This window comes from Podarcis liolepis (genome assembly GCF_965112155.1).
Source record: "Podarcis liolepis genome assembly, chromosome: 2".
Classification (NCBI taxonomy): Eukaryota; Metazoa; Chordata; class Lepidosauria; order Squamata; family Lacertidae; genus Podarcis; species Podarcis liolepis.
Window position 1 is genome coordinate 70,604,589 of NC_139555.1, and position 20,542 is coordinate 70,625,130.

Consider the following 20,542-nt stretch of genomic DNA (forward strand, 5'->3'; position numbering starts at 1 on the left):
GCTCAGCTGGAGCAAACCCGGATGTGACAAGTTTGGAAAGGTAGAAGGGATACATGGCAGAGAGTCTGTGTCTGCTCAACGTTTTATGACAATGGACCATAGCTTGGTTGCTTCGGGAATGCCACTGGGCTGTGACTTTGGGACTGACCCCAGGTTTTCTGACCCTCAATCTTCTGCAGAGGTGGGAACCTGGTCTTCCTGTTTGATTTTGGGCTTTACTTGCTGTATTGGGCTTGGACTAGGTTTTGAGCTTTTGGACTGTGTAACTATTCTCTAGCACTGCCCTTGGGACTATGTGCACTAGCAGGACTTACCTCCAAATATGCTGAGGTTCAGGACACTGACTTGACACTTGAGGTGCTAGAAGATCTTTGCCTGCACTACTCCCCAATTGGCCGAGCTGCATTGGCCCTTTTGCCTCACTTCTGTCCTGAGGCCAGATGCAACACCGCTGCTCCTGACAGCTGCACTGCTAGGAGTGGCAAAACTGGGCTGTAGCTGAGCAATATTTCTGGACAGGCTTGATTATTTCAATCACAAAACTTTCTCCTCCGATCCCTATGACTTTAAGAGAGCTTCTGACTGAAAAACAAGCAATCGCTATCCGCTACTCTGGACTTGGAAAATAACTCTTCTGAAGTTCTCTGAATTCTTGTTCCTGTTGACCCCAGTATGTGCCACAAGTTGTAATAAGCAGAGAGTAGCTACGGTCAGCAAGATCTAAGTGATGTTTGGGGCCGGAACTTTCTGAGAGATTCCGGTGAGTTTCAAGGAATTGCAGCCAAAGAACATTAACCAGGCACAGCCTGCGGCTCAAGAGGCTCAAAATTACCTTTGTGCATGTTTCCTAAGCTTCCCAAAATCCTCCCTCAGCTAGAATAACAGAAGGCTCAAGTGCAGGAGCATTACGCATATGGAAACCAAGCTGAATTGAACAATGCCAGAGCCGAACCAGGATCCAAATTTCAAAAAAGAACAGAATTCAATATAAAACTGAAAACTAAGATGGAGACACCGAGGGATTGTGGTTTTTATTTATTTATTTAAACCAACAACAACCAGTTTTAATAGGGAAAAATAGTAGAGATGGGTACAACACAGAAGCTAGGACCAAAACAGTTCATACTGCTGAGCCTTTCCAAACTCCCTTCTTGCTGTACTCCAACCTTATTTTAAAGTGCCACTCCCTGCTCAATGCTACTCTCTATCATAGAATTGTAGAGTTGGAAGGGACCCAGAGGGTCATCTCGTCCAACTCCCTGCAATGCAGGAATCTCAACTAAAGCATCCAAGACAGATAGCCATCCAAACTGTGCCTTAAAACCTCCAAGGAAGGAGAGTCCACAACCTCCCAATGGAATTCATTCCATTGTCAAACAACTCTTATTGTCAGAAAGTTCTTCCTGATGTTTAGTTGGAATCTTTGTTCTTGTAACTTGATGCCATTGGTTTGAGTCCTACCCTCCAGAGCAAGAGAAAACAATTGCTCCATCTTCCAAGTGACGGCCCTTACTATTCTCAGTGTTTAAAATTGCCACTTTCCTCCTCTCAGTTTCTTTCCATTTCTGCTTTATTCAAACCTCTGCTGTTGTTTAAAATTGCCATTTTCCTTTCGGTGTCACGGCATCCCTGCTTTACTTTCCCCCTTTCCGTGTCCTTCCCTTCTCACTCCCATGCCGTGGTCATTTGTGTTACACAACCTGCCCTCATTTTTGATCCCCTACCCCATTCTGACTTCCTGAAAATCCAGGATTGCAATAAGGCACTTCAAATCCTCTAATGGGAACTGTGCGACGACAGCCTAACATTTTTATTATATAGGAAGATAGAGATAGATATATTCTTGCTGTTGGCCTAAGTGCTGTCAACTTTGCAATGTCATCCTTTCCAGTCTGAACTTTACTGTGAGACTCATCAGACCCTGGGTCCAGAGAGCTATTCAGTCCAATATAAAAGCTCTCTGCTTTTTCAAAAGACATAGCTTGCAACAACGCTTTCAAAGAAGGAAGGTACTATAATTTCCTGAAACTGGAAAATCCCCCGAAAGCAGGAACACTAAATTTCTCTGACTTACTGCTGACTTGAAAGGTTCTAGTGTGGGCATGGATCAGTGGTGAGATGTTCCTGCACATGTAATCATAAAACTGGTCCCTCAGCTTCCTATGGGGCTATTACAGGAAACAGCACTAGACTGGAACATTGCTACTATAAAAACCAACGGGACAGAGAGCTTTCGAAACTCCTAGCTGCCTACCCACCCCCTTTTCCCAGAAATTATCAGGACTGCAAAAGAGATTACTGTGAGGGATACCCCCCCCTTTTCATTTGGGGTAACATCTTTCAAATAGGTTAGTAAGAATATTTTAGGATGTAAAATGCACAAACTGTTCCAAGATCAGTTGAATATTCTGTGCAATTTCTTGTCAGTACTGCTTTTCCTCAGGTCAGGTCAGCCAAGGATGTGGGGGGTCCTTCTACATTTCTAGCAGCTAACATTATTATTATTTTAAATTCTGGATATTCTTAGAGGAGCTGAATAAATAGCACCTTGTCCACAGTTTTAATGAGTTATTAGTTCAAGTTGGTGATGCTGTATATTTCTCTTAATAGTTCACCATCTGGGATTGCTTCACTGATCATTACTTCCCATTTGCGAATATGACCTGTCTTCATCCTTATGTAGTGTAATTTGGGACAAGATAAAAATTTCCTTTGTTTTTCAGACTTTTTTTTTTTAAGGCATTCATCTTGATAAGACCAAAGAGAAATTACTGGTTTATATTATTGTGGCAACAAGGACACTGTATGTAAAGTATTGAGAGACAAAAGACCCCCCCCCCAATTAAAGGAATGAAGAATCCCGGTTTTGGGACTCAACATGTTGGAGGGTATGAGACAAGCAGAAAACATCGCTCAGTTTAAACACAGCCTCAAGAGGAGGAGGGGAAAGAGTCAATTGTTGTTTCATAGCTGAAAGAGAAACATGCAAGTTCTTCATTTTATACGTACGCCGCTTTTCCGGGGGGTGGGGGGTGGAATCATGTAAAAAAGCAGCTTACAACAAAGAAATCAGGAAAGCATTTCAAAATTGAACAATGCAAAAAGAATTTCATAATAACAGAAGACAACAACACAATAGCAAATATAACTGCGTACCAAAGAATCAGCGTTTCAGCGCTATAAATACAACAAGATTACATTAACAACATTACACCTCCTGGCAATAGCAAGAATAACATGGGAGCTTGGCAGTTTCACCTTGGTCCTCTGCCACAATATTGCTCACAGTCCCTCTTCAGAGGGAGCTTCTTATAAGGCTTCCGGGGCGGTGGGGGCGGTGGGGGGTAGCTGGAAACACCCCTCCCATTATGTTACACTTTGGAGAAAAATGTGGAGTAGAAATGCAATAAATAAATATAAATAAATAAGGCTCCAGATTGTTCAGGAAGGATCCAAAGACAAGTTCTCTTCTTGACAGATTGGCTAGCACCAGTGGCGTAGCGTGGGGGGTGCAGGGGGGCCGGCCGCACCGGGCGCAACATCTGGGGATTAGGGTTAGGGGGCGCAAATCCACGGGTTAGGGGGCGCAAATTACTTGCCTTGCCCCGGGTGCTGACAACCCACGCTACGCCACTGGCTAGCACCGTGTGACAGTTAAACTAACTTTTGCTGGACCAGACAAAAAACTTCCCACATCAAATGCATTACAATACCAATGTCAGAACACATTACACAATACCCTTGAAAACTTAATTCAAATAAACATGACTTCTTCACAACTTTATTTAGGTCGCAATCCTAATTATAGAGACTTATTGGGTTGTTGTTTTTATATTATGTATTTTGTTGTTTTATATTTTGATTTTAATCTGTGAACCGCCCTGAGACCTCCGGCTATAGGGTGGAATATAAATTCAATTGATGTCTTGGTATATAAATTTAATAAAAATAAAATAAATAGGAAGCCCCTGTTGAGTACACCGAGACTTAAATGCATAGGATTATACCTCATGGCATCAAAATAGAAAAGTCTGGAAGCCTAGAGAATGACAGAACAGACCCTCGAGGGAAGAGAGATGGCAGGAAGGAACTTGTTGCTAGCTTAGGAAAGAGATGGAGGATTCAGCTCCCATGTGCAGATTATAATTATTTTAACCAATTCCACTTTTCTCCCTGATGAGCACTTCAGGAAGCTGCCACCTTTCTTTATACTGTAGGACACTTTTTCTCTTACAGTAACTTGAAGTTTCCACCGGAGGGACTGGAGGAGTTATCAGTGTGGAGCCCATTCTATCCACCAAACATTGATTTGCTGTGTGGGTGGCAGTAGAGTACGGTAAGTAGGTGGCCATCACTTGATTCTCCCTATTCTGTTTGGATCTTTTCTTCTCTCCCTTGCTCCTCCTTTTTCCTCCCCCCCCCCTCCCCAGAAGCCACATCTTACTGAGTTCACAGCCTGTAAATCCTTTCCCTTAAAAGGGAAGGAGAATGAGAAGAGAAGGTACTTTGCAGATAAATAGGAGTCACTCTTCTGAAGGGGGGGAGAGAATTCCAGGGCTAAGTCATTTCCCTAGCACTACGCCCCCCCCCCCCCCAAATGCACAAAGTTCTGGGGAAGAGTAAAGGTGAGCTCTGGCAACCCCTACAATAAAATATCCTTCCAATGAGTTAAGACTATGCTGTAGAGTGGGCACAGTTTCACTTGCTGTGGGGTCTCATTTATCTGTTCTCTCTGGGGCACTGCTTTGAATTCCTCTGTTGCCTCTTCTGAAAAATGCACCACTTACTTTTGTACCTGAGCCAAGGGTCTCATTTCTCTTTCAGAAACGAGGTAAAAAGCTTTTGTGCTCTGCTAAATGACAAAGAACAATGTGTCTGTATGCTCCTGTGCAGCTGCGGGAATCCAAGGATAACTTGGTCCGATCAAGGCCTTGAGAATGAATGAAGCTATTTTTGGTCCAGGCAGTCCTTGATGTACCTTCAAGTGGTTTTGCCCTTCTGGACACCTCTGGTTAATTCTCTTAATAATCACAATACATCTCCGTTAGGTGGTCGGAGGGAGGTCTTAAATGCATGTTCTCACAGCTGAGCCTTTATCTCACAAAGGGATTGATGGACCCATTGAAATTTGGTCCATGCCAGTTCTCAGAAGGGACAGGACTAAATCTGTTTCCAAGCAGATTTTTAGGGGGGGGGGATCCTTAAAAGAGAGTGGGGTGAAGCAGAGAGTGGGCAAAACAGTCCAATCAATACTGAGCATGCTCACTGGCTGCAGAATGCAGGGTATCTGTTGGGGTGAAACCAGGGGTGCAGAATGAAATGGAATGGAGTGTCCTGGAAAAGGTCTTAGTGGTGGGCTGGCATCCTCCACATCGACACTCTGGATTGCAACACTTGGATGGATGCCCTTCCTGCTTGTCAGAAAGAAAGATGCTTGGTTGACATGGGATGTAACAGGAAATGAGAAGTGTTTGCTATATTTTTAGACTCGTTTATTAAAACATTTAATAAAATGTTAAAAACAGTGACAGACGAGATGGTTTCACAGTGTCTAAGAAGAAACTGCAGTTAAGAACATAAGAATTACTTTTCCGGAAGCGGAGCAAGCTTCCATCTGTTCCACCAGCGGTCAGCCAGATGCAGAAGTGGGAGACCCACAAGCAGAGCACAGAAGCATTGCTCTTCCCCTGCTGCTCATCTGTTCTCATCTACACTCGACATTTGGCAACATTCTGCTCTTGTACATGGCGGTTCCATCTCACTGTGTTGGCTGTAGCCCACTGATAAGTTATAACAGGAGGGACTTCAGGCCTGGGGGTGGGGGGCAAATGTAGCTCTCCAAGCCTATCTGGCCCTTGGGCCTGACCCCAGACCACACCTCCATAGGTCAGAGCTTTCCAAACTGTGTGTTGCGACGCGTTAAGTGTGTCGGCTGCAGTGTTTAGGCGTGTCACAAGAACACTCTTATAAGGGGTTAGTTTAACTGCCGATTTGCTAATACAGTGGTACCTCGGGTTATAGACACTTCAGGTTACAGATGCTTCAGGTTGCAGACTCCACTAACCCAGAAATAGTACCTCGGGTTAAGAACTTTGCTTCAGGATGAGAACAGAAATCGCGCGGTGGCGGCGCAGCAGCAGTGGGAGCTCCCATTAGCTAAAGTGGTACCTCAGGTTAAGAACAGTTTCAGGTTAAGAACAGACCTCCAGAACAAATTAAGTTTTTAACCCGAGGTACCATTGTACTGTAAAACTTAATGACTGTGTCACAAAATGATGTGTGTCTAAAAAGTGTGTCACCAACATGAATAGTTTGGGAAGCTCTGCCCTAGGCCATGGCCCTCACCAGCCCTGCTTTGAACCCATTTTTTAGTTGGTTTTGCCTAGTTAGGTGTTCTTGAACCCACAATGCCTTTTCCTTGCCTGGATGGAGGATAGAGAAGGGTGTGTGTGTCTGCAAGAAACTAGCTCACTGTGCAAAGGTAAAATGTACATTTGTTGCTCCACCTATTATTGCTTCTGGCCCCGCCCACTTCTGGCTTGTGGTCTCTGGAATGTGGCCCTCAAGCTGAAAACAGTTCTCTACTCCTGAGTTGTTGAAAAATGCCAGAACAGTCAGAACTAAGAGAGCTAGGGATTGAATTTTCTGAAAATGTCAAACTTATCCACATGGAGGTTTTTTTCTAATTAGAGTTACTATTTTTTAACCTGCCCAGCTAAAAATACAAACTATTCTCACATTAATATTAAATGCACATTATATGCATATATATGCCAGGTCTCCTAACGTAGCCAGCGCATAAACTGACACATATAATAACGCATAGCTGTATAAAAATACATACATATAAAAATAATGCTGCAGATATATAGGACTACATGAGGTGTATTTTGTGGATAATTTTGCATATGATTAGATTTTTTAAAAAATCAATGCACTGCTATATAAACAGACACTCAGTGCAAGAGGTGTTGCAAAGTGGGAAAGCTCAACGGGGCCACACCTTCCAAATTCCCTGAATGAATTCATTTTGAATGGACTCCTCCTCCATACCTAGCAATAGCCATCTCTACAATTTACCACATTTATATCCAGTCTTTCTTCCGAGTTTAAGGCATTTTCCATGGTTCCTGCTCTGTAGCCTGCCCTCACAACAACCCTGTGAGGTAGGTTAGGCTGAGAGCAAGGATTACCCAGTGAAATTTCGGGGCTGAATTTAAACCCAGATCTCTTTCCACATCCCTAGCTTAACCATAAAATTTGCTTTATACTTCCTTTTTAAATGATACCCCCTTGCTAGCACCAATAACTGGTTTCATAAGCAACCTTTATTGTGTGTGCCATCACAACAATCCTGGAAGTAGCGTGCTGTTATTCCCATTTTTATAAATAGAGGACCTGAGGCCAAGAGACATGCTCGAGGCCAACCTAATGGATCTGTGGCAGAGATGGGACTTGAACCCAGTTCAGAGGGAAAGCTGAATAAGATGTCCTGAGCTAAATGTGCATAAGCCCAGGCTCCTTGAACACAGCGGATCTTACTTTAGAGTAAAATTGCAGACTCCATCCCTTGGTTAACACTCTGGGGCCTGCATGGCCAGAATTGGGTGTGGAGACGCCCCCTGCCATACCACAAGAGATGTGCACATTCACAAGACACAGATCACACACAATTACCTGATGAGTGTGATTCTTTGTGTATCTTTCACTTGAGCACCTCTGAATGGAAAAGAAGGTGGATTACCCAGGGAGGAAGGGTAAGAGGACTGTGTCCAGGCGTTCAGAGGATCAGTCATGGTCTGCCCAGATTGAATCAGGGGAGTCAGCTTTGGAATCGGAATCCGATTATTCCCCCACTCCTAGCTCCGCAAGTCAGACAACAGGTAGCTCTGTGGGCTGACTCAGTAAAGGACCTTGGAGTGAAGAACTCATGGGAAGTGCAGCCACTTAGAGCTGTCAAAGACAAAGGACTCGCTGTTGGAGCAATACAATGTGATGCTAAGCAAGCTGGGAGGGCCAGGGGGCCAGACTTGATCAATGTTGAAAAGAGGGCATTTTGGGTCACTCGGCCTGCTTCCCAATTCTGCCTGCAGCTCCACTGCATAATGGATGCCATCTTAGCAATACAGACCCTCTGACAGCACACGTGTATATGCATCACATGAGACAGAAAGGCCCGCTTTGAAAAACAGTCCTTGAAACAAACAGCAAACAACACTCAATTTATTCCTTTATATACAGATTCAGCCACAGGCTGAGACATTAAATTACTTTATAGCCCTTTCTAAAACAGGCCAGCATCCAAGGTCCCACATATTCTGGATGTTTCACTATTCTAAGAGGGGTAAGGGGACCTGCCCCCACCTCTTATGGAAGGGATGAGCTTATTTCTGCCTTTTCCTGAGCCCTTTAGCAAGGGGAATCATATCGCAGAAGGTCTCCAGCCACGGTTTTCTTGAACCCACATAGGTGGGAGATGCCTGAAGGGAAGCTGCAGGACAACTGGAGAATCCAAGCTGCAGCAAGCCAAGGCTCAAATGGAGGATGAGTCAGGAAGCTTCCTCAGAGAAATGAAAGGCTGGCAGTGCTTGCATAGTGTTAGGCTCAACTCAGGTGTGCTACCTGAGAGTTGCCTTGCATCAGTCAGTGCACAGTAGCAGCCTCTTCCTCACTCAGCCCACTGGAGTCCAGATCATCCTCACAGCTGGTCAAAGGGGGGAAAGGCTGGTCTTGATCAAGGTTGACATAAGTGACATTCAGGTTGATATAATGCTCCCCCTTTAGACAGGCTAAAATCTGCTGCACTTCCTGGATTACTGCAGAGAAAGTTGGTCGCTCCTCAGGACTTGGGGCCCAGCAATTCAGCATTACGGTGTACCTGTCAGATTAAACACACATTACAGCAGGGGGAATGTAAGGCCAAGACCTCTAGCTTCAAAGCCTGAGGACAGTGTAGACTTGTGGTACTGCATAGCCGTACACCATCTCCTGGGCACGTTCCAAGATAACAATCTGCCATGCATTCCCATTCCTCATTCTCCAGCAACCCCTGGCCCACAGGCAATGATCCTGCTTGTTGGCTCATGTTCACTGGGCTTTGTATAGAAAACTGGGGCTCTGGAACATCTGGCAAATAGGCTGTGTACTTATGATATGCATGGCTGGGAGGGGACTGCAAGGAAGGGATGGAGGCCCTCAGTGGGTCTATCAATCTGGATATTCATGGCAGCTCTAGGCACTATTGAATCTGACTCGATAGAACAGGCTTTCTGGGCTTCACAAGCATCCCAAAGTCTGATGGACTTGGTAAGTTTCATTGCAGTGCTATATTGTGTTGCAGTCACTTCCAAAAATTTCGCCAGATGTTTGTCTCTAGCAAATCTCACCACATTGGGAATCTGGGTCATCTGAACAGTATCAGGTCTCTGAACCTCATTGTTCACTGAGAATGCCGGGAAAGGCTAGCAGTAAGGGTTGTACAGGAAAAATGAATTTTAAAAGGTTGGTGCCAATTAAAAGAAAGGAGTAGTCTCTCTTCCAGTAAGCCCAACCTTTGCCCCCACACCATCTCATTTGTAGCTTCTTTTTACCTTTCCCTCTGCCAGGGGAATATACTCAAGGCACACACCCCAGTTTATTGGGGTACACATTTTTTAATCTGCATAGTTCTGCATAGAATTCTAGAACACTCCCCCCAAATATGACTGCCTGTGCTTCTCCTCACATATTTTCATGTAGCCTGGAAGCCATCTCAGCCCTCCTATCCCTCCACATGCTTCAAGGGTCTTGTTAACCCTTCCTTCCCTAAGGCAGAGGTTTTCAACAGCCCTCCCCCAAGTTCATATGTACTCACAGAGAATCTGGGCAGTATTCTGGCTGCGGCAACCTTCTTCCTCGCAACAAATACCGGGTCATATCATACGGGTCCACTTCAGGGTACGGAGAAGCCCCTCGCGTCATCAGCTCCCACATGAGGACCCCAAAGGACCACTGGGCAGAAGAGCAGAATGCACAGATGGAGAACACATATAGCAGGACGCACAGGTGGCAGTGCAGATCTGTGACCCCCAGAAGGGGCGCAAACAGCCTAGGAGGGCATCCAGGAGAGGTTCGCCTGGTTCCTCAGCATCCCCCATCTACCAAGCATTGCGTGTTTCCACAGTGTTAAGATGCAGCCTTTCATGCACAGGGGCACAAAGACATTGAAGAGAGGCCTGCCCTGGCTAGCTTGGACAGCCAAGGGGCCTGTTTTCTGACATGAGCTAACAATATGTACACGTAATCCAGAGAGTCTTATGGGTTATGTCACTCAGTGATTAGCGAGAGTCTGGAAGTAGCTCTGTGTCGGAGAGACAGTAAGTGTGAATGAATGTGTGTGCTTGTATATGGCTAGGTATGAATGTGCAGGTGTGTGGATGTATATGAGTGCATCGGAGGGGGCTGGACTAGATGACCCTTGTGGCCCGTCCAACGCTATAATTCTGATTCTATGAGTGGCCCTTTATGTGGATGGCCAACCTACTTTTTGTATTGGCCCCACCCACTGCTGCCATGCAGCCCTCGGTAAGTTTACCATGAGGGATGGTGGCCCTTGGGATGAAAAAACTCTTCCCCACTCCCACTGCAGCAATTATACAGCTAGGACAGGAAACACTGTGAACGTGATTCTTCAACATCAACTTCGTTGGACTGGTCATGCTGTTTGGATGCCTGATTATCGTCTTCCAAAGCAACTACTCTGTTCCAAACTTAAAAATGGAAAGTGTAATGCTGGTGGTCAACAAAAGAGGTCAACAAAAGAGGTTTAAAGACTCTCTCGAGGCAAATCTTTAAAAATGTAGTATAAACACTGACAACTGGGAAACACTGGCCTGCAATTGCTCCAATTGGAGAACAGCCTTTACCGAAGGTGTCAGGGACTTTGAAGACACTCAAACTCAGGATGAAAGGGTGAAACATGCTAAGAGGAAGATACGCTTGGCAAACCCTCACCATGATCAACTTCCACCCAGAAACCTATGTCCTCACTGTGAAAGGATGCGTGGGTCCAGAATTGGCCTCCACAGTCACTTACGGGCTCACTGTTAAGACCCTGTTCATGGAAGACAATCTTACTAGGCTATGAGTGATCGCCAAAGAAGATGACCCTGGTTCCCATGTCTAAACAGCCCCCACTGCCTTTGCTTGCACTTACTACATCAGACTTGGTGGTAAATTTCTGGGTCTGCAGGCTCTCAAGGGCCATCCACTTAACCGGCAGCTTTGCTCTGCGGTGTCGCCGGATGCTGTAATATTCCTTGTCGAAGACGTCTCTGGCCAGCCCAAAGTCTGCCACTTTTACTGTGAAGGTCTCATCTAGCCTGCAAAGCACAGAGAGGAGAGGGGAGGGTTTAGAACACACACTGCAGCCAAATGAATTACGGTCCCTCGGTCACGGAGGCACCATTAAGCGACTCAAGTCCCACTTCTGGACTTTTTGACATTTCAGCCCAGGCCTGAGAAATCAGCGTTTGCAGCCCTTTTCAAGACCTATGAGCGCTTAGCGGTTTCCCAAACAGCTTTTAGAAGGGCAAGAGAGAACAGCTTAGCCCTGCATGTAATGAGCAACCACCATACTGAATAGGTGCTCCTCCCAACCAAGGCGAAGCTGTCGCACAGTGAGAGAAGCTTGTGGGGCTTGTTCTGCCTGCTAATACAAGGCTTCCACAAAAATAGTAGGTGCAAAGGTAAAGCAGTTGTAGGTAGGGAATATCTATACTGACACCAGGGAGGGCCTATTTCTGTCAAAACACAGGGAATAAATCAGCTGACAGGGGAAGATGTCTGACAGACACACCCAGGAAGCCTGAAGGCCCAGCCAGGTATTTGTTATTTATTACATTTATATTCCTTCAAGCTCAAGGTGGCACACGGAGTTCTCCTCCGTTCCATTTTATCCTCCCAACAACCCTGAGAGGTAGCTTAGGGATGAGGGAGAGAGAGTGACTGGCCCAGGACCACCAGTCAGTTTCATGGCCAAGTGAGGATTGAACCCTGGCCTCCCAGGCCTCAGTCCAGCACTCCAACCACAATGTTCTACCCACTCATTTCAATACTTACATACAGTTCCTAGCAGCAAGGTCTCTGTGCACAAACTTCTTCTGGGCCAAATATTCCATCCCTCGAGCCACTTGCAGCCCAAAGCCTATTAAATCCTTCACAGTCGGGTTCTGGGGAAGAGCGGGGAGGGAGAGGAAACTTAAAATGAGTTTTCCATCTGGCTCTAGAGTTTATGCCCCTCTCGAGGTCTGAACTGCTTGCTTGTAACTCCCTCAAGCCAGCACAGCTGAAGCTAATTTCAGGGCTACTTCACATGGGGGAAATTTGCTACTTGGATATCACTTCTGGGTGGGAAATGGAGTGCACCCTGTCCTATGGGATGAGCGCATGAGCCGACAGACACTCGGCTGTGGGAATTTTCTGCCGGTAGAAAGTTATTCTCTTTTGGGAGCGCACGTGGCACAGACACTTGCACATTACTTGACAAGGCCTGCGCAGGGTGCAAGCCATATGTGGAATTGATGTTGACGCACGAATACAGTCTTATGTGCAGCTTCCCTGGTTAAGACTTTATAATAATGCGTTATGTATGAGCATGCCTTTGTGGCCCCCTAGTGGGCAGAGGCTCTCATTGCCTCTCCCCATCTCATTCAAAGTGTGTCCCAACCACTTTTTTTTTTAATTGCCCTTGTCCCATGAGCACCATTTCAGCAAAAATAGTGGGATAGAGTATCTGAACATAAGAGGTAAAGTAAAGGTGATGGTACTCCTCCTCTCTCTCTTTTTAAAGCCACATGTTATTTTAGGGTTGGAGGAGAAGAAGTTAAATATTGCAAAAAAATCATACTGCTGTAAAAGGTTTAAAACTGGCCATGATTGTATTTGATCAGCTAGCTAATGAAACAGGGCTGATAAAGGGAAAGGAACATAGGAAGCCGAGTCAGACTACTGGTTCATTTCACTCAGTATTGTCAACACTGACTTGCTGCACCTCATTAGGATTTCAGGAAGGGGACATTCCTACCCCTACTCGACGGTACCAAGTTGGAGTGGACCTGGGACCATTTGCATGTAAAGTATGCGCTGCACCACTGAGTCACTGCCATTCCCAAGGAGTTTTGTTGCTCATTGCTATGACATTTCCCCCTGCGTCCAATAAGCACACAAGGTACACATGCAACAACATTCCGTGCTGTGTTTACAATGGCAGCGAATGAGCAGCCTCAGCAAGTGTCCCTATTTCAAACGTACAACTGCTCTAAAAGTGTGCTGCACCTCAAACAGCAGTCTCTTCAAGGTGAGGTCTGTGGACGGTGCGCTGCAATTGTTTGAAAAGCGCTTTTGCGAGAAAAGCTTTACTCCCCACCATCCCCCCAAGGCCTTGCTACTGACAAGTCGCTGGAAGGAAGCGAAGGCTTGGCTTAGATCCCCGTAAAGATTCAATTCTCTGTATGTAATCATTGGATACAAGATGACATTGCTGTGGGGCCTGTTTTCAAACTCTTTTAAGACAGACACAGCAGGTGCTGCCAGAGGTCACTGCTCAAACTCCAGACTTAGGCAAGATGACAATGGTCTGAAGGGCTTCTGCTTCCTTGTCTTAAATCTGTCATGGTGCATGGTGCATGTCAAATCTTGCTTTGTAAATGAGGCTACATGGCACATATTGTGTGCACAGATAAAATGTTTCTATGTAGAAATAAGACGAAACCTGCAGGGAAATGATCCCATGTATACACATAGTAAAAATACACGTGTTGAGCGGTCACACACCTGACAGTGTACACGAAGTTTTAATGCTATTTCCTATGTAGAAATGCTAGACCCTTAGGTGGCCACACACAATAATGGTAACTGTACCACTTACTTGATCGTTGCAAGCAGTAATGATGAAGATGACAGTGGCTACAGAGGTGGTGAAACTGAAGCCTGCTTACTACCCCTGGCTCTGTTTTTCTCCCCAAAGTGAAAGGGAAGATGGTGTTGCTGCAGCTCTCAGCAGAGAGTAGCTAGTTCTGCACTGGCCAGGGTGGGAGGGAGACACGGTTGTGCTCTGCGTCTCTGGCAGTAGCAGCAGCAGGTACATCAGCCACCAGCTCACGTTCCTACTGCTCAAGAAGGCTCCGAGTCAGCAAAAAGCAAAGAAACACACAACCTCTGCTCCTTGGATGCTGAGGTCCCGGCTGCAAGAGCAGAAGCTACTGCAAAAATAAGGTGGTTCGTACATATAGAAGGCTCTGGCAGAAACCTGACGAGAATGCTTGAGTTAACAAATTCTGCTGCGCTGCAGGATGGATTTCTCTCCCTGCCGCACCTGGGGGAGGGGGGCCCAAACCCTCAGTTGACTCATTGTTCATTCCATGGTGGTGAACACCTAACTGGGGGAATGTGCAAAAACTGCAGTGATTGAACAGGAAGACACCCTGCAACAGGGATGTAGGGGGTTCACAAGGCCAAAGCAAAAGCCGACCAGAGTTGAAAGGGAGAGGAAGGAAGGGTCTGATACAGTACCCCCTTTCCTTAAATGTTCCACTTCACTAGGTGGGTGTGAACCACCCTCAACCCAACGGTAGCTTCAGGATCAGGAAGTCAGCATATTGGCATTGAGATGCTCATCTCCCAGAGCAAGCCCTCCAAGGGCTGACTTGCTGGCGTAAACCCAAAGTGGGAAGCAGTACACACCCTCTCCTCCGAACGGATAAAGTGCCGCAGGTCTCCATGCTTCATGTATGGCAGTACCACCCGGGGAAGCCCCTCCCGAGGGAGGGCAATCCCAATGAGAGAGAGGACGTGGGGGTGGTGAAAGCTCTTCATCAGAATCCCCTCTTTCAAGAACTCTTCCACCTCCTCCAAGTCCGTGATTCCTGGGGGAGAAAAGGAAGCAGGCTGTGAAAAGGCATCGGAGCAGAACATCCACTCAAGGAACCGCAAAACTCATGGGAACTGGAGTGCAGGAGGTGCGCACGAAAGCAACACAAGATCTGTTATGGATGGCACAAGTAGCTCGTTTGGACTTGGGACAGGACATGGCAGCAGGTTAAACCTACGCTTGAATGTCAACACTGCAGGTAATAAGGGAGGGATGCCTAGCCAGAGTAAGAACTGCGCAGGGCTAGGTCAATGTGACACGTGGGTCCCTCTGCTTCCCAAGGCCCCAGGGGATGCTGTTGATAAGGAGGATTCTTCTGAGACTACACTCAGAAGGCCAACAAGGCCTTGAAGGTGATTGGCTGAACTGGAAGCCTTTGGTATGTCTCATTGGAGATGATGAACAAACAGCAGAAGTTGGTTACAAAAGCATCCCTCCCTCTCCCCGCAACCCAGTCCAGGACTGTTTCCTGAAGTGTGTCGAAGAGCTTCCTTGGGGAAGCTTTAACAGCATGTCCTCCCATCCCCAACCTCTCTTCACAGCTATATCCACCTACTCTTGAGTGGAATGACATTGCAAAGGGACATCAAGACTTTGCTGCAGAAAATGGCACTTAAGCTAATGGTGTCTCCTTGTACCATGTCACTGAGCAAAGCTGAAGGAGAGTGCAAAGTAGGGCAAGTCTCCCTAGAATCCAGATTACGGTGCCATTTAAGGAAGGAATTATCCAAGGGCCTTCCTTCGATGATTGAATTGCCAAGTCTTCCCCTACAGAACCGAATCTATGCTAGTTATAGTCCAGTCGAAGTAGCATGGTGCGCCATTTCTCAGGGGAGGGGAGGGGGTGGAAGAGCCCATTCACTTTTATTTGTTAAGCAAGCAGAACACTCTTAGGAACTGTCCACTCCAATGCTGGAAGAGGGACATAGAGCATGTCCTTCAAGTTTAAATAACAGCAACAATGGGGCATGACCGGGTGAGCAGCTGGTGAGGAGGGAGAGGGAACAGGCCCTTCGTCCCTTGGCTTCCTTTTGCAGGACAGTTAAGTGCAGTTGCCATTGCTATGAGAGGAAGGAAGGATTACTCACGGTTCAGAGATTTAACAGCACAGTGTATATGTCTATGGTCCGAATCTATGTACGTTCCATGATAAACACTCCCAAAGTGACCTGGACAGGAAAAAGAACAAAAAGACCTACTAGACACACAGCCCAGCATGCAAACCAGGTACTCTCAGCCCAATCTATTCCCTTGAGTTTTTGCATCAGCCTCTTGCAGTTAGAAGGCTGCACACCTGAGTGAAGCATAACATGAGAGTGCTGCATAGGCTGTTTCTGTGCTGGAGGCACAGAATAGAACAGAAAACACTGTGAAGATGTGCCACATTTACCAGGCTAACATGGGTGTGTGTGCATGTTATGGCTTTTAATCCTGAACAAGAATCCAATGGGTTGCATCCAACAGAGTTGTCCAATTAGTGCAAGGACTTCTGCTTGCGCAATGGGACTTCCTCTGCCAGTACACCCCCCCCCCATATATTCTCCAGAGGGTTAGGAGAACAGATAAGGGTTGTGGAGAAAGCAGAGGGAGAGGAAGTCCCGTTGCAAAGGCAGAAATCATTCTGCTAGTAGGACAACTTAATGGGGTGCTACCCTAAGTAACCCTAAAGTCTGTGCTTTCAAGATGGTAACTTGAAATGCCTAGCAGAGAAAAGCACCTAAAAACGCATCTAGCATGGTGGTGTGGGTAGGTAAGGGTACTCTTCAAACACAGATTGTAGAAATTGTAACAAAGCTTTGCACACCATGGGTGATTGATACAGGCAACCTCAACAGCACTTACCTTTGCCAATGATCTGGTCCTGTTGCATAACCAGCTGCTCTTCGGGGATTAGAACGTCCTTCACCTCTTCTAAGAGTTGCGGCCGAAAATTTTTAATGGAGTAAGAAGGTACCCGCATGAAGGGCATGGCAGAACCGTCACTGCTTCCTGTGTAAGAGGCGCTTCCAAGACTCACTCTAGAAGTACGGGGCTCTGCTAGAGCAATGCCATCAAAACAACAGAGGAGAGGAGACTGGCGTTAGATAGGTGCTAGCAAAATGGTAATAATTGTTCATTTTGCATCTCCTGCCACGGGGTCACTTCTGGATTCCTGGCAAGACGGTGTCCCCACATGTCAATGGAATGCCACATGTTCCTCCCAAACAAAACGACCAAAAGAACTGGGGCATGGAAAGGGATAGGTGCTTTTCATTTATAGGACCATTTAGAGTGAACTGTGGAGATGATGATGGGAATCCTGGTATCAACTTGGGACATGATTGCTGGTGCAAAGCCAAATATACCATACGACTAAGCCTGCCAAGGCAATCCCACAATAGGAATGCACTAGACCAGAACCACTTATATGACCCTATCCCAGCTGCTCCAAAGCACTAGGAGCTGTTAAGCGTCTCTTTATGCATCCTTACCAGCAGTATCTGTGTAATTAGGGTTGGAGGGGAGGAGAGGGATGCTCGTCATGCCCCTGTTGAGGCTTGAGAGTCTTTCCAAGTTTTCAGTTCCTGCAGAAACAAAAAGGAACACTCAGTTCTCTTTCCTAGTTTGTACGCCCAGCCTCTCCCTGCCATGCCTAACCCTGCCCATCTTGCCAGCCCAGTTACTAAGCCAGATTTGATATATGCCAATGCTCTGACTGGAGGCCTCACAGTTAGACGCAAACCAGCACAATCATTAAAACACTGGAGAAATGCAGTTGAATGAATACCTTTATTGAAAGCTCTGCTCTGATCAGAAAGCTTTGTGAGAAGCTTGCAGTTTACCTGACTTCTTCTTCTTCTTCTTCCGCTGCATGAATTTCATCACAAAAAATGCCAAGAAGCAGAGGAATAGGATGGCTACAATGGTCCCCAAGGTAACAGCAACAGGAGATAAGGAGGATTTCACAACCACAAAGCCTAGGTCTGTGCAGTTTCCATTCACACAAATCTAAAAGGAGGAAAGGACATGATGGAAGCAGGTTATCAGCCATGCCAGAGCAATGGCGTTCAATGGGCAGGAAGGAGCCAAGAGGTAGCAAAGCTTTAGCGTACTGAACTATCACACGTTAGTAACCTTGTATAACAAATTGCCAGCTGGACAGAAAGGGAGCAACTCAAATATCCTAGTTTGTTTAGAAGCCTGGAGGGCTGTTGTGTACATTGCACTATTAGTCCCAAAGCTTGTGGTCAGTCAAGGTTTGGATTCCATGGAAGGGCATAGTTGGCGAGACTCCATGTGTGCTGTGGTGACATTTTGGAAGGGGGCTGTTGGAGTCCGTCTGTTGGGTCTGTTTCCTGCCCAGAAGGGGGATGATGATAGCGGTAGGAGGAATCACAGGGCAGGAAGAAAAGAGATCATGGGAAAGGGGAAGTGCAGGGCTTCATCTTTGCACAGGATTCCTTAAGTCTAGACTCAAGTGCAAAGAAGGCATCTCTACTAAGGTTGTGATGCTCTTGTAGGAGGAGGAGGAGAACCATGAAATGTCCTGGAGGGAGAGTAGCAAGATGGCAGCAGGACACATGGTACAGAGCTGTGTCTTTTATTCTCTTGAGGAGAAAATCAGCAAGGGTGTGTGTCAGGGAGTGATACACTGAGGATGAAAAACAGCTAGTAAGGAAAAGGATAAACAGCTCCTCCCCTTTGTCCTTCTCTCAACCTGAAGGAACCCAAGAGGGGCAGGAAGCAATCAGAGAGTCACATATACAGTGTAATTTCTCTCACAGAATCTATAGAAGTGACAGACACACACACCCGCGCCCCCTTCAGTAGTTAAGACAAGAAGCCGACTCCTTCTTTAGGCAGGACTTGGCAAGCTCTGTACACAAATAAACTTGAAAACACACACACAATAAATTCTAAACTCTGGAATGGCCAGACAAAAAAGAGAGAGAACGCACATGCATTCCATAGTTGGCCTGTAGCAATGCCTTTGAGAACAGAGAGTGCCCACACACCAGCAGAGAATGACCCAGGGAAAGTATTTAGAGTCATACTGGGTGTGCCCTTGAAAATCAGTGCCATCTAGAATGTGGGCAGAGATGCAAGCATGGGCCCCAGAACCAATTTTTTCACCATGTGCTGTTCAGTGCAGGAACTCCAAGGCAGCAGAACTGATTATCCACCTCTTTCTCACCCCCACTCCTGAGAGTCTTGTGGATACACAGATGGATTTTTAAAATTTATTTAAACTATTAGGAGTCCCTGGTGAATTCCAGACACGGAAAAACCCTTTCCTAATGAAAAATGAGTCTAAGGAGTAGTGCCAAAGGGAGCCAGAAATTTCCCAATGTTCTGCTGTAAAAATGTATCTGCGGCTTGTTTGGTTTAGCTATGCCAGGTATTTCTTTAAAGACTTTCTTTAAAGGTCAGAATTAAGTCTGCTCTGAGCTCACAAGTTGCTACAAAGGCCAGATGTTATAGATGATGTGGGATGACACATCAACAGGATGCAACCCAGATCAGTTTTCCTGGGAGCCATGTCATGCTTGGCTGCTGCCTTCACTACTTCTCAAACATGCGTTATTAAATAGCCTATATGTTTTAAAAGGAGAGAGAAGCAGAAGTAAGGGGGCAAAAGTTTGTCAGAATGAGAATGCATGGAGCTACTGCCCCACGTTTGTTCAGTTCCATTTCCTCTGCAGCCAGTAGTGGAAAAACCAAATGAGTGGCTGAAAGGTATCAGAGGCATAAGCAGCCAAAAAGGACATGATGGGAGGAGGCCAAACTGCAAAAAGGAGAATGGGCCAGAGGAGGCAGAGAGAGAAGCATGTCATGGCATCAGTGCTGGTTGCGGAGAACTGTTGCAAGCTTCACCTGTGCTGGCAAACGATGCAGAGGGGAGTTCAGGTCCCCGGGGATTCGGCAGGTCACCTCGTTTTTCAGCACAGTGGGGTGGCATTCTTTGCCAGCCACGGTCATAGAAATCGCCATGCAGCCTGCTAGAGCGTCCAGTCCTCTATGCTGTACAAACAAATAAAGACATATATGTTAACCCATTTCAGGAAAAGATCTTCCTCACTGGGCCTCTTGGCTTTGTTTCCCCATGTTTCCCAGACTCCCATGTAACCCTGCTCTGAATCCACAAGCACTTTTGCCTACCCAGAAGCAACTGTTTTGATGACGCTTTAGCATCCCTACCCTCATCCCAATCCCCTCCCGCTCACATCTAGTACATGGGGAACTATAAACAGCAGCACCACCCTTGCCGTTTTATTTACCCCCCTTCACTATATACAGCTTGATTTCTTGGTGCCAATTCATATGCTGCTAAATGGCTCTGTGAGTTAATTTCAACCTATGGAAAGAGTGTACACATATGAGCACTGCAACTTCACAAAAACTTCAAAACAGCCAACAATGGAGCAGCTTCTTTGTGCAGAGAATTATATATTCCCAGAAAACCCCACTTGCAGACACTGCCGCTATGTCCTCCGTGGCTGTGATCCTATTCATGTTTACTCAGAAGTACAACCCTATTCCCAGGTGTTGGGGGGGGGTGTTGCCTAGGGTTGCAGCCTAGGTTTTTCTGATGCCCCACTGCTCAGGTGGGCACAGCAATATTGTTCACACATATTGTTGCCCAACTGACAATTA

At 46.3% G+C, this 20,542-nt stretch overlaps 1 protein-coding gene across 3 annotated transcripts in view; it reads right to left on the reverse strand.

Moving 5' to 3' along the window:
• Nucleotides 1-8,209: 8,209 nt before the first annotated feature.
• Nucleotides 8,210-20,542, reverse strand: part of MST1R (macrophage stimulating 1 receptor) — a 55,652-nt gene continuing 43,319 nt past the window's right edge. The window contains exons 12-21 of one of the 3 annotated variants that reach the window (XR_014522323.1): nt 19,763-19,909; nt 17,731-17,896; nt 17,380-17,472; nt 16,751-16,942; nt 15,997-16,077; nt 14,722-14,903; nt 12,100-12,209; nt 10,279-11,360; nt 9,854-10,245; nt 8,210-8,878 (exon numbers count right to left, since the gene is read on the reverse strand). Coding sequence is in view for 2 of the 3 variants with exons in the window: in XM_083488641.1 (XP_083344767.1) it covers nt 8,644-8,878; nt 9,854-9,990; nt 11,195-11,360; nt 12,100-12,209; nt 14,722-14,903; nt 15,997-16,077; nt 16,751-16,945; nt 17,380-17,472; nt 17,731-17,896; nt 19,763-19,909 (1,512 nt within the window). In the remaining variant the exon portion in view is untranslated. Of the gene's footprint in view, nt 8,879-9,853; nt 10,246-10,278; nt 11,361-12,099; nt 12,210-14,721; nt 14,904-15,996; nt 16,078-16,750; nt 16,946-17,379; nt 17,473-17,730; nt 17,897-19,762; nt 19,910-20,542 lie in introns of all 3 variants that reach the window. The other 2 variants (XM_083488642.1, XM_083488641.1) reach the window with 2 other exon arrangements.